At 41.2% G+C, this 12,632-nt stretch overlaps 1 protein-coding gene across 1 annotated transcript in view; it reads left to right on the top strand.

The window, feature by feature from the left end:
- myo6b (myosin VIb) overlaps nt 1-12,632 on the top strand; it is a 43,202-nt gene that overhangs the window by 12,289 nt on the left and 18,281 nt on the right. Inside the window, exons 11-20 of the mRNA XM_030044730.1 lie at nt 432-612; nt 2,455-2,599; nt 4,255-4,412; nt 4,850-4,941; nt 5,488-5,560; nt 7,444-7,571; nt 8,376-8,471; nt 9,523-9,693; nt 11,467-11,505; nt 11,711-11,804. Of these exons, the coding sequence (XP_029900590.1) occupies nt 432-612; nt 2,455-2,599; nt 4,255-4,412; nt 4,850-4,941; nt 5,488-5,560; nt 7,444-7,571; nt 8,376-8,471; nt 9,523-9,693; nt 11,467-11,505; nt 11,711-11,804 (1,177 nt within the window). The remainder of the gene's footprint in view (nt 1-431; nt 613-2,454; nt 2,600-4,254; nt 4,413-4,849; nt 4,942-5,487; nt 5,561-7,443; nt 7,572-8,375; nt 8,472-9,522; nt 9,694-11,466; nt 11,506-11,710; nt 11,805-12,632) is intronic.

Raw genomic sequence — 12,632 nt, 5'->3', positions numbered from 1 at the left:
TTCCACAATGAATAACTGTGGAATCTAAAATTGGCAATACATTTTTAAAAAATCATCATTTTTAGCAAAATATGTTGAGGATTTGAAAACAAGGCTTCTCTAGCAGTGCAGCTTTGGTTCATACGATGGTTTGCTTTTGGTTTTATTTTCCAGGGAGTTCTTATCACATGGCTTTCCTAGTTCAGTGTGGGTTGTTGTGCCTTGTCCAGTTCAGTTTGAAATCAGATTTACTCAACATGTAAGGGCAATTCAGAGAAACCACTAAACAGTAGATGGTGCAGTGTATGTGAAGGTTTCCATTGAGAGCTTTTGTTTTCCTGAATTGCGTCTCCTTTTGAGTGAATCATGATTTTGATTGAATTGAGACCGACTGCCTGTTTCTTTAAGATGTCCATTGTTGTCAGTTTCTAACTCACTCTCATTTTTCCCAGCATCTGAAGGCAGGTGCTCTGAAGGACCCTCTCCTTGACGACCAGGGTGACTTCAACAGGATGTGTGTGGCCATGAAGAAGATAGGTCTGGATGACACGGAGAAGCTGGACCTGTTCAGGGTGGTCGCTGGAGTTCTGCACCTGGGCAACATTGACTTTGAGGAAACAGGGAGCAGTTCAGGTAGGAGAGACTGTACGAGCTACAATACGAGCTACAAACACACACACACACACACCTTTGTTTAAGTTAATAAAGTTTGAAAAAACATCCACTTCAGTTGCTATTTGGATAATTGCACTGTAATTATTTTACATGGTTGTTTGCTGGACGTTGCGAGGGGCAGGCCCTAAAAATCCAAATGTGCCGGCGTCTGTTGCTTTAGGGAAATCTTTTGAGATGTCCCTTATTTGCATAAATGAGTGAAATTTCCATGATGCAACAAACACACGGTTTTAGAGCAGTAGGTGGTTGTGGTAATGCACCTCAAATGCTTGTTGCCAACCGCTGGTAAAAGAAAAAAGAAGAAGCACTGTACAACATTCAACCTACCTGTGTTGTTGTTTTTTTGTGTGTGTGTGTGTTTTTTTTTTTTTCTTTTTTTTTTTTTTATGCAATTGGAGACATCTTAATGGTTGCTCTCGTGGTGTTTTTGTGCCGCACATGGCAGAGATCACTTTGAAATGAAACGTTTTCACAAACACTTTAATGTCTCTGTCTTTGACTTTTAAATTTCTATAGCTCTTTCTTTCTCTCTTTCTCTCTTTCTTTCTTTGTTCAGTCATGAAGGCTACCACTGCTCATACTAACTATCCAGCTATTCCTTGATTTATTCCAGATGAGCTGCTGCCTGATATTCCAAACTTCCTCTGCACTTGTTGATTTTTCCTGGAAGGAGCTGCTTGACACCACAAGTTTAGAGCAGCATGTAAAACAGAAAGCAAAAGCTTTCATGAATTGGACATAATTCGATTCACTGTTGTGTTTTACCAGCATCAGAGGTAGCACAACAGATTGATAACATTAGTAAATACTGTACTTCCCATTACCTGGTGCCACTTGCCTGTGTAGCCAACTAAACAGGAAATCTGGAAAAAGGCTCTTGTGTGGTTGTGAAATGATTAGTTGGCCTGACTGAAATTAGTCAGACAACCCATTGAGGCGAAGATCTCTCTGAGCATCCAACAGCATGTGAAACGTTGGCATCATTTAGTTTATACATCATGTTGAACACACAGTTTTGAACAAATGTGTGTTTTTGTGTCATTAGAGATTATCAGAGAATAGATTCAGTGACATTGCATAATCACACAGCAATTTTTCCCTGTCTGGCAACCTCTCTCTTTGTCTCTCTTTCTCTGCAGTCAAGGTCTCTTTTACATGCATGCAGCTCCCACAGATCAAACAAGTCTTCTCTCAAAATATTATTTGAGGGCATTTTTCAGCGCTCTCTCGCTTTCCGTCTCTCGCTACACTAAACAGACTCTCGCCGAAACTCCCATTCGCATACACATCCATGCGGGCTCAGTGGGACTTATTAGAGCCTGTCAGTGCCAGCTCTGTGCCAGACTGTTGATATCTATTATTCACTGTCATAGCTAGAAGGTCTTCCCCCTCACTCCCCATCCCTGCTGTCCACACAGATTGATGTACAAGAATATATTCAGTGAAAAATAAAAAGCTCTGTAGACCTGTTGAGTGTGCTGCACTAAAATAGCAGTGGTTGATTCTTTTTTTTTTTATTGCTGATGTTATTGCAAGCACTTTGCCACTTTGGAAATGGTATGAAATGCTCACATAAGGATTTCTCTTCAAACAGATTAATGCAGAAGCATGACAGGCGCAAAGAATAGAAAATCAAGGGTTTTTCTCACGGCCATGGCTCTTAACTCTCTGTTTCTCGTCATAACAAAGACATATCTGAATTCTCACTGGGGTAAAGGCTTATCTTGCTGAGCCTGTACACAGTGTAGGATTTTCAAGGCTTGTGGCTTCTCTCTCTGTGTGTGTATATGTGTGTTTCAGGTGGTTGCACCCTGAAGAATCAGTCCAGCCAGACCCTGGCGTACTGTGCTAATCTGCTGGGTCTGGATCAGGATGACCTGCAGGTCAGCCTCACCACCAGAGTCATGCTCACTACAGCAGGGGGCGCCAAAGGAACAGTTATCAAGTAAGAACAGCAGCATTCAGTCTCACAGTTCTGTCATCAGTCACTCTCATTCTTTGCAAGGTTTTTTGTTTTTTTTTTTGTAAATTTGCTGGTGGAGATTGAACAGTCTTCTCTGTAGCATCTCTTGATCCCTCTGAAATTGCTGTTGTTGATTTCTGCTAAAACGCCGACTGTTTTACCCCAGCTGTTAGACCAGCAGTGGGTTTATGATGCATCTGCTAATCATCCTCAGATGTAGATCGTGTTGAACGAACGCCAGCACTAACTTGACAGTTGGCACTGACCTTATTAGAGGCCATATTGCGCCATGCTAAGATGTCTTTATATTGATTAAAACTTCAGAATTAGAATAGATTAGATTATAGATTGAAACCTGAAGTAAGCCTATTATGTTATGGACGTAGGATAAGGATAGGTTACGATTAATCAGATTATTTCACATAGGCATATGCTCTGTGACTCAAACCTCGCTGCTCAGCCGCAGACAGTGATCCACTGTTTTCTGCTGTGATATTGACACAGCAATATAATATGAAGTGGAACATTTTGGATGTTTTTGCTGCATTCCTGGGTGGTGATTTCCTGCAGATCAAAAAACTTGAGGCTCAAAGGGGGACATCGTGCAGTAGCGGCCCTGTTCCCATGTACTATGATGGTGACTTGGTGTTTGAGTGATGAGGCCAGGTTTGGCAGATGAATATTTCAAAAGGGCCAGATGCTGGCCTGGCCTGGAAGTGTTTTCTCTGCATAAATAATGCAGACTGTATCTGAAGAGGCCGGCAAGCGGGGCTGCAGTACAGTATGGGCCCGGTGCCTGGGGACCAGGGGGAGCAAAGAGGGTAGAGGGGGCTGGGCTGTCATTAAGCCTCAGACAGATCCGCTCCGCCCTGGGGAGGATGAGGGTAACTGAGAGGTTAGCGGTAGTGGTGGTGGAGCAGATGACTGAGTCTCTAACTGGTGTGCATGTGATACATCGCAAAAGGTAAAAATCCCTGGCAGTGAGATGAATAGTGAATGCCCCATGTGGCTTCCCAGGCCTACTGCGTTAAATGTGTGGCACTCTGAAATGGATAAAAGGCATACTGTTCCCTTGAGGTTCAGTGTCGATGGACCATTTCTATTTGTTATGGATGAAGGTTATTTCTCTGTGAGGAAGGAGACTGGGTGGATGGGATATCAGAGGGCAAGAGTAGGAAAAGACCCGCCATGGCACAAAATTGACCTTTTGAATTTTAAATTCACTGTCTTCACCAGACCAGCTGAGGTGAACCTCAGGGCCCATTGGAACTGCACTTTGTCCATACATTTAGCCCCTCTAAATAATTAAAAATAGATGGTGTTGAAAGTGTCATTACAGAGTCAAGCAGAGTTCAAGGTTCATATTAAGTTTAATGCCCTACCTTTATCTCAGAAACCCTCATTTGAAAGTGGTCGTCTAGCTAGAATACAGAGATTGGAAGTACTGTAGAGCACAATTGATGAAAAGCAGTGAAAACCCCCTAGTAATACAGTTAAATTTTGCCATGTAAAAGCTAGGTTGACTTAAAGAGAGAGAGAGAGAGAGAGAGAGAGAGAGAGAGAAGGCGGTTTAATAAGAGAGTTAGTGCGTCCCAGTTTCGGACTGACTTTCTGCCCCACTTTACTTGTCTCCCCAGGGTGCCTCTGAAGGTGGAACAAGCAAACAATGCCCGCGATGCCCTGGCCAAGGCAGTGTACAGCCGCCTCTTTGATCATGTGGTCAAACGAGTAAACCAGTGCTTCCCCTTCGAGACTTCCTCCAACTTCATCGGGGTGCTTGACATCGCCGGTTTCGGTAATAAAGCGCAGTCACTGCATACAGACAAACAGTGCTGGACAACTGCGCTTCTTAGGCTACATGTTTCAATTCAGTTCAACTCAGTATAGCTCAAACAACACGCTGTTATATATTTCTCTACCTTCCCAGGTTAACTGTATTTTGGTGCAGTGTAGCAGCCAATCAGAGTCTTTTTTGTGTTTATTTTTGATCAGGCGGTTCAGATTCCAGTGTTGGTGGAATGTTGTTCAAAATTAGAGTGGCACTCGTCTGTGCTGCATGGCTCTTAGAATAAATACCCCAACACATCCACACACTTAATTACAAGGGCCCTCGTTTGGGAAGTAATTTCCTTTGACTGCCTTAATTAACACCAGCTTTCAGAATTTTTGATTTTAGAAATTAATTATAATTTATGTTTTTTCCCCCGCTCTTCTGTTTTCCCCTCCTCTCAGAGTATTTCGAACATAACAGCTTTGAGCAGTTCTGTATCAATTACTGCAATGAGAAACTGCAGCAGTTCTTCAACGAGCGCATTCTGAAGGAGGTGGGTGAGCAGCATGTGGATTAAGGTGATTTGGCATGCTAGATTTCTTTAGCCTTGGAAAGCTGTGGGGAGGGATGTCACTCACAAGCCAAACTCACACCTCTTTCACTAGCCAGGAGTGGCTGGCGCTCTAAGCTTCTCTCTGACTTTTTCTTAATCTCTCTTTCTCTCTCTCTCTCTCTCTCTCTCTCTTTTTTATCGCTCGTATTGTTGCTGTCTCTCTTACCTGCTCCCTCTCATTAGAATGATAATTTCTCAAGGGACGTGATGAGGCTTGCTTCTCTCTTGTGATCTCTTGCGTTATTCGTTTCCAAGGTCTCCAATTAAACCTCCGCAGTCCTCGTTTCAGCCACTTTCTCAGCATCTGAATCAAAGTGATGTTTGAAGTAGAACAAAGATCTGTTTTTTTTAGGTGGATAAGGTCCTAAAGCAAATGGGAGAAATCAAGGCAAATGTTTATATAAAAAAATCAATTTTCAAAGCAGAAATAGGGAATATGCATCTTTTTACAGTGTTGATTTTTGACCTGTGGCTATGTGTGTGCAGGAGCAAGAGCTGTATCAAAAGGAGGGATTAGGAGTAAATGAGGTCCATTATGTTGACAACCAGGACTGCATAGGTAAGTAATGTGACGCTGTCATATATAACATATAGCATCCTGTCGGCCATCAAAACTCAATGCCGCAGGTGGAAACATGGCCTGGGTATCGACAAGATATACACACATGGGTGATGATATCATTTTTATCACAAATATTGGGAAACAGCGTTGACTGAAAATGTAAAATTGGGACCTCACAGGTTAAAATACACCCTGTTGCATTAGACCCAGAGCAGTAAAATATACAACATACAGTATCATAAATCAGTGGACAAACTGACTCAAAACAGTTTAATTAAAAATTTCGACTCTAATTTCTTGAAACAGAATTATTTACCACAATGCACTTGCCCAACACAGTGCTCTAAAATGAAAACCAAGTACATAAACGCTACAGATTGATTTTAGGGGCCAGAGAATCCATACTCAGCTGTATTGATTTTTTTTTTTTTTTTTTTTTTTTTTTTTTTTTTTTTTTGCACAGCTCTAGTGGAAACCCCTGCCTTTAATTTCACTCTTCAGGTTGCAAAGTCAGTCTTCCCAAAAGTTCACTGAGTCACTGGACACTTTCGCTTTTGAAAAAGGGGAGACACATCTCGGTGAATTAAAGTCTCGAGGCATTGCAATGTGCACACCATAAACTAAAAGAACAGCACTGTGGAGGACTTCGATCTTCCTCTGCAGCTGACAAGACGGCTGACGTGAGCCGGTTTCTCAAGGGATCCGAAACTGAAAAATGTCTGTGTGCAGGGCTACGTGGATGCCAGTGTGCACGGTTGTCTATATCTAAACCTTGTGCGATATTCTGACGGGAAAACAGAGCCAACGAATGACATTCAGGGACATCATTAAGTGTTGCCTTTAAGGACTTGAGTACTGTAGAACACGAAATAGACTGACAGAGATGCAGCTGCCTGTAGAGCCCTCTCCCCACAACTGCACTGAGAATGGTTGAAGTACAACACCAGCTCACCCCCATGGCATTCATTTGGGCCATTCCTTCTGCTCAGCGCTATATGTCATGGAGCTGTAAAAATACACCTGTCAGGGCTACAAAAATACCGGCTTCACATTATCCTGGAAGCTGGCATATCCGTGTCTCTGAAGGGGGAAAGCGTAATGAGCATTTGTGGGTTTTATGGCCTCCTCTGTGCTGTGACTAGCAGGAGAAATAATGCCCCCATGTTTGTGTTGTCTCAGTCGCAGAATGAAGCCCCAAATGAATGGGATGAAGCCGTCAGTGTGTAGCAAGGTGAAGCAGTTTGATTTGTATATCAAAGGCCGTGATTATTCAGGTGTAGGGTTAACTGACACCCCTGAATAACATTTATGACTTGCAAATGACCAATTGGAGTGACCATTAATTCACTCATCAATCTTCGGGATTTATGCACAGGTACTTGTTCATGCAAAAAAATTTTCCGAGGTCCGTGGCTATTAGATTATATTCCAAACACAGCATGCTGTATGAATAATTCAGAAATATGGCTAAATGAGCATCCTGACGAAGACACATTGTGCCTTGAATATTCACGTCCAGGCACAGGCAGTGGAAATTTCCAGTACATCCCATATTCAGAAATTGAATGTTTACTGTAATTTCCTGACCTCCATGACATTATCGCCATTGTATTTCTCACCTGGTTGATCTCGAATTCTTGTCAGTGGGAATGTGTTTTGCCCTTTTTCCTGGAAATGCATAGAAAGTTAGGTGGATAGATAGACAGACTATTACCAGATTTGACATTTTAAAAAAAATGCAAACTGCATCGTAGAAAGGAAGCCTGAAAATGAATAATCATGTATTGCAGTTTTGCAGTTCATACTTTCATTCGTACTGTGTTGCCCATCGTATAGCTGGACTGCTGTTGCTCACACTTGGCTGCTTCATTTGTTTCTAGACCTAGTGGAAGCAAAGGTGGTGGGAATCCTGGACATTTTAGATGAAGAGAACCGTCTACCTCAGACCAGCGACCAGCACTTTGCCCTGGCTGTTCACAGCAAGCATAAAGACCACTTCAGACTGACGGTCAGGCTTATTTACTGCTCCCTCTCTCCCTCTCTCATTCTCACCACCTCTCGCTCTTTCCCTCTCTCTCTCCTCTTCTCTGTCTCCTGTATTCTCATTTTACCCTCTTCCTCTGCTTGTTTAGCTCTTTTGATGGGACCAGAGAGGCATTATCGCAGAGTGGCATTGTCACTGTGATCACTCTGCTCGGTTCGTATGTAACGGCAGTTTTGCTGATGACGTGCAGCCCCGGTCCCTCCCTCTATCTCTGTCTTTGTAGCTATTGTTCTTCTCTGCAATTTTCTGTATAAGCATGAAATCCTTTTAGAAATGCAGCCTTGACATCAATTCAAGACCAAGATTAGAGCTGGCTGCCTGTAACCATGTTTTATTACAGGGAGATCAATCACTCAAATAAAGACTGTTCTTTACATTTGATATGGACAAAAATACTAATCATAATCAAAAGTGTTTGAATATGATGAAGGTAATGGAGCCAACATGTAATGGACGCTCTTTTTTAGTTTTTATTGTAGAGAATAACTTTAGTATTAGATTTTTTTATTTGTTGTAGATTCATAAGTTTGCCTGTATGAAACCAGCAGATAATTTAACAGTGCAGAGTTTGTCAGGATGTGTGCCACTACAGTCTTCATCTATTATATGTAATCTCAGGCCTTTAATTTCACCACACCTCATTGATCTTTATGTTTCATTCTCCAAAACAATGATGAGGTTAAATAAGAGTTATTGTTGGACAGAAATTGAAAATTAACTTGTTGTACTGCAGTGAAATATGGTGTGCTGTCTCCCTCCTCCCCTTAGGTTCCCAGAAAGTCTAAGTTGGCCATTCACAGAAACATCCGGGATGACGAGGGCTTTATAATTAGGCACTTTGCTGGAGCAGTGTGCTATGAAACGGTAATTCTTACACAGAATAATGAACAGTTATAGTTTTATTGTGTGGTGCTCGCAGGTTTGCTTCTCTAAAGGGTGGGAAAAAAGTGTGGCAGGCTCTCGCCCCATATGCATTTCCCTTTTATTCTGTATGAAAGAGAATATGGATCCAGAGTGTGTGACACTTTTTTCCTATCCTCAATTCGACTTCCAGTGATCAGCAGCACCTCACTGTAATACTTTCCATCATATGTTGTTGCTCTAAAGGAGCATACTGGCAGTTCAGCTCATCATTTCTGCCTGCTAGTTTACATGAATGTCTGCTCTGAATGTTAACTGTCTCTGCAAGTTGTTGGCAGGTGTTTTACAAGTGCAATGTAGAAAATAACTCTGCAATACTAACCGACTGACTGCAATAATACAAACTTTATTTAAGGCATACAGGATCGTTCAGAGAATGAATGAAAGCACGTTATAATGCCAAAGGGGCACTATGAGAAAGACACAATAGTCAGTGGGCCCCTGTTGGACTATATGAAGAAGGCAGAAATGCATAGGTCAGATAAAGCTTGTATACTTTCAGTCAGTCAGCTAATGTTGGCTAATTGTTTGCTATATTCAGTTACATTCACCAAGCCTACCTGGCAGCCCTCACTGACATTGGCTGCAATACAGTGTAAATCCATCTCAAACAAAACAATTCAGTTCCTGAGTGCAATTCCATTGTAGCAACATGGCAATATTATGCAATATTGTGACAAGTAGACATTCCAAACCACAGCAAGGGCAAAATTGACCTCATGTGAGTGTTTTTGAAACATTTTGAAGAAGTTGTGGAGCTTTTTTCCCCCTCCGGATTCTGTTTCCTAAAACAGAATATATTGCTGGCCACTGATGAGGGCCAAATGCTCTTGAAGCTAAGGTTTTCCCCAAGAATATGAGTGCAGGGATGAGATGTGTAAGGCACTTAATGTAAATATCTGTGTGGGCATTGCAGCGCTCTGCATTTGTCCCGCTGTTTACATGCCTGCCAGTGCACATGCATATTTGTACGTGTTTGTGTGCATGTTCACAGGCCCAGTTCGTGGAGAAAAATAATGATGCCCTGCACATGTCCCTGGAGAGCCTAGTGTGCGAGTCGAAGGACAAGTTTGTTCGAGAGCTGTTTGAGAACTCGAACACCACCAAGGATTCCAAACAGAAAGCAGGCAAACTCAGCTTCATCAGCGTTGGCAACAAATTCAAGGTAAGAGCAAACGTGGGAGCTTGTCACTTTCGATTGTTCGAAGAGGACCCCAAGCGTAACAAACATGAAAATAAAACCAGCTCATATTTATTGCATGATACTACTTTGATTTCTCCAGAAAAAAAGAAAGGATTCTTGCATGCTCATGATAGATCAGTTGAATTTAAATGCTTGAGACCAATTTGGATGCTTTACTATAAATTGTATGTGTCAATGTAATAATAATACAAATAGCTTTACTTTTTCGCTTTCATTTTCCAAGAATTCATCTTGGCAGATTGGTATAAGACCTACAAATAAACTATTTAACTATTTACACAAAGAAAACAACAACAATAATAATAGTTAACAGTGCAAAACATAGACATAGAGGTAAAACTAAATGTACAATGTGAAACACACAGACCTCCTGCTTTATTAAATATGCAGTTTACAAGTTTGAAAGTGTATGAAACTGTGAAATAGGTACTTTTTTTATGTTAACCTTTTGTTCAGACTTTTCCGACTTCAATCTCCAGACCTGTCCTATAACTTCTCTCCTTTATGCTTTTCTTCCCGTCTCTCTTTCTCCTCCTTATCCCTTGTTTCCCTCTAGACTTCTGCCAGTCTCCCACCTCTTTTCCCTGAGAAAACCTCCCTTGGTGGATAAAGCTGGATAAAGTCAGCTTGAGGTATAATAGAGAAAAGATGAGAAAAGAGGGGGAGTGAAAAAAAAAACAGGAGAAAGAAAGAATGAGACAGAAATATGCAGCTTAATATGTAACGTTACGAGCAACAGGGACAAATAGAACCAGCTCTGTTGCTATGTTGACTAAACCCACCTTTCGCATCACTTAACCTCACGTGTTAAGGCAGGGTGAAATTTTCAGATTGCGGTAGACTAGTGTGTAATATATACAGAAACATAATGAGACACCTGTGTGGATTAAAATAAAATGTGTAAAGCTGTTGTGTCTGTCAGGTTTTTGTTTTTTTGTTTTTTGTTTTTTTTAACATCAGGCTGAAAGTATTTGTGCAACATTTGAAAGTTTCTACTCTGTTCCACCTTCCTCAGCAAACACTGTTTTCTTTATTCACTAATGCACCTGCCGTGCATTTGTCACTAATGCATAAGACATGGACGCGTGTGTGTGTGTGTGTGTGTGTGTGTGTGTGTATTGTGGAGTGGAAGAGCAGGCCTGGATATGTTATTCATGGACACATGAAAGCATGTCTGTGATAAATGGCTAAAATTTGACAAAATGAGTACAAAAGCTATGGAATGCAGTAAAGGAAAATTGAAAGGCACATTTTCATTCATTCATTCATTCATTCATTCAGGGGGTAGGATTAAATATGTTTTACTTCTTCCTACTCCTTTTCAAGCATGCTAATGATGATAGACGCATCTTATTTTATTTTATTTTTCTTTATTTTACTTTATTTTGGACCTTTGTTTTCTTATTTACCTTAATTTATTAGATTATTATTTTGTTTTTGTTTGATTTACTGCTGTCTATGTTCGAAATAAAGATCTCAATCAATCATTCATTCATTCATTCATTCATCTATGTATGCACTACTGCTGTTATACTGAGCATGCAGATAGACCTGAGTCTTGATTCTGTTTGTTTGGTCCCACCCTTTACCTGTTAACAACAATTTCTGTTTGATACATGAAGGACTGCTCTCCCTTGTTTCAAAAAAGAGCTCTCTGTCATATAATGTTATTTAATCGGGACTGTCTATGTCACAAATCATGAAACCATTCATTTTCTCTGTTTGCCCACACAGACCCAGCTGAACCTTTTGCTTGAGAAGCTTCGCAGCACCGTGAGTAATAGATGTGTCTCCGATTCTTAACATACTCTGTGGAAATTCAACTTTGCTCACACTGCAGTGCTTACATTTTGCTACTCGGGGGCAAACTATTGTGATGGCAGACACTGATAGTTTGTCACTCGGGGGAAGATAACAGTGTCTGAACCTAGACTTTTTGAAAATCATTTTCCTGATCAGTGTGTGTCTCTGCGTGAAGGGGTCAAGTTTCATCCGCTGTGTTAAGCCCAACCTGAAGATGGTCAGCCACCAGTTTGAAGGAGCTCAGATTCTCTCTCAGCTGCAGTGCTCAGGTAGGAGGAAAACAGCTGATATAACCTCTGTCCCATTCTTCAGGATAGATGAATGGCTGACTTTTACCCAGTGTACCTGTAGCTGTAATGTACCATTAGTGGAGCAATTTTAGCTGGCTGCCCCCTTTGAAAATTGAACTGAACCTGCATTATTATTTAAATTCTTTCCATCAATAAGCTGAAAAACCTATAGTGTATTACTGTAGATACATGGGTGGAAAAAAATACTGAAACACCTTACACTGTATGAATATAAATTACCTAACATGAAGTCGGGCCACTCTTTGCCTCAAGAATAGTTTAATAATAGAATCTTCTTTGGAGTGTTTTTTATACAAGTCCTGAACTGTAATTGGATATTGAATCTTTCTTCAAGAAGGAAAACATCCAGTTCTTTGAGTGCTGAAGGAAGTGGAAGTCCTCTCTGCTCTCTACACTCCAGTACATCGGTGATGTTTAGATGCGGTGACAGGCCAGGCCGTTGAAGGTGTTCCACTTCATCCTTGCGGTCATGAAACGATTTTTGAATTTGTTAAGCAGTGTGTATTGGCACATAACCATCTTGAAATATGAAAACATTATGTGTTTGTAGCATAGGGTATATATAACGCCTTTGAAATGGCCTCATATTCCTTTGCCGTTATATGACCATGAAACGCAATCATCAGAGCCATTTCAGATCCACCAGTGAGTTTAAGAGCTGGCAGCAGAGATTGTGGGTTTAAGACATCCTTTGGCTTTCTCTGAATGTAAAGCCATATAGAGCAGAGAGGGTGAGAGGTGACCCATTAGGCGGTAACATTTTTGTCAGTCGCTCAGGGGTTCAGG

This window comes from Myripristis murdjan, chromosome 22 (genome assembly GCF_902150065.1).
Source record: "Myripristis murdjan chromosome 22, fMyrMur1.1, whole genome shotgun sequence".
Classification (NCBI taxonomy): Eukaryota; Metazoa; Chordata; class Actinopteri; order Holocentriformes; family Holocentridae; genus Myripristis; species Myripristis murdjan.
The sequence above is the reverse complement of the archived record's forward strand: the minus strand, read 5'-3'. Positions and strand labels throughout refer to the sequence as shown.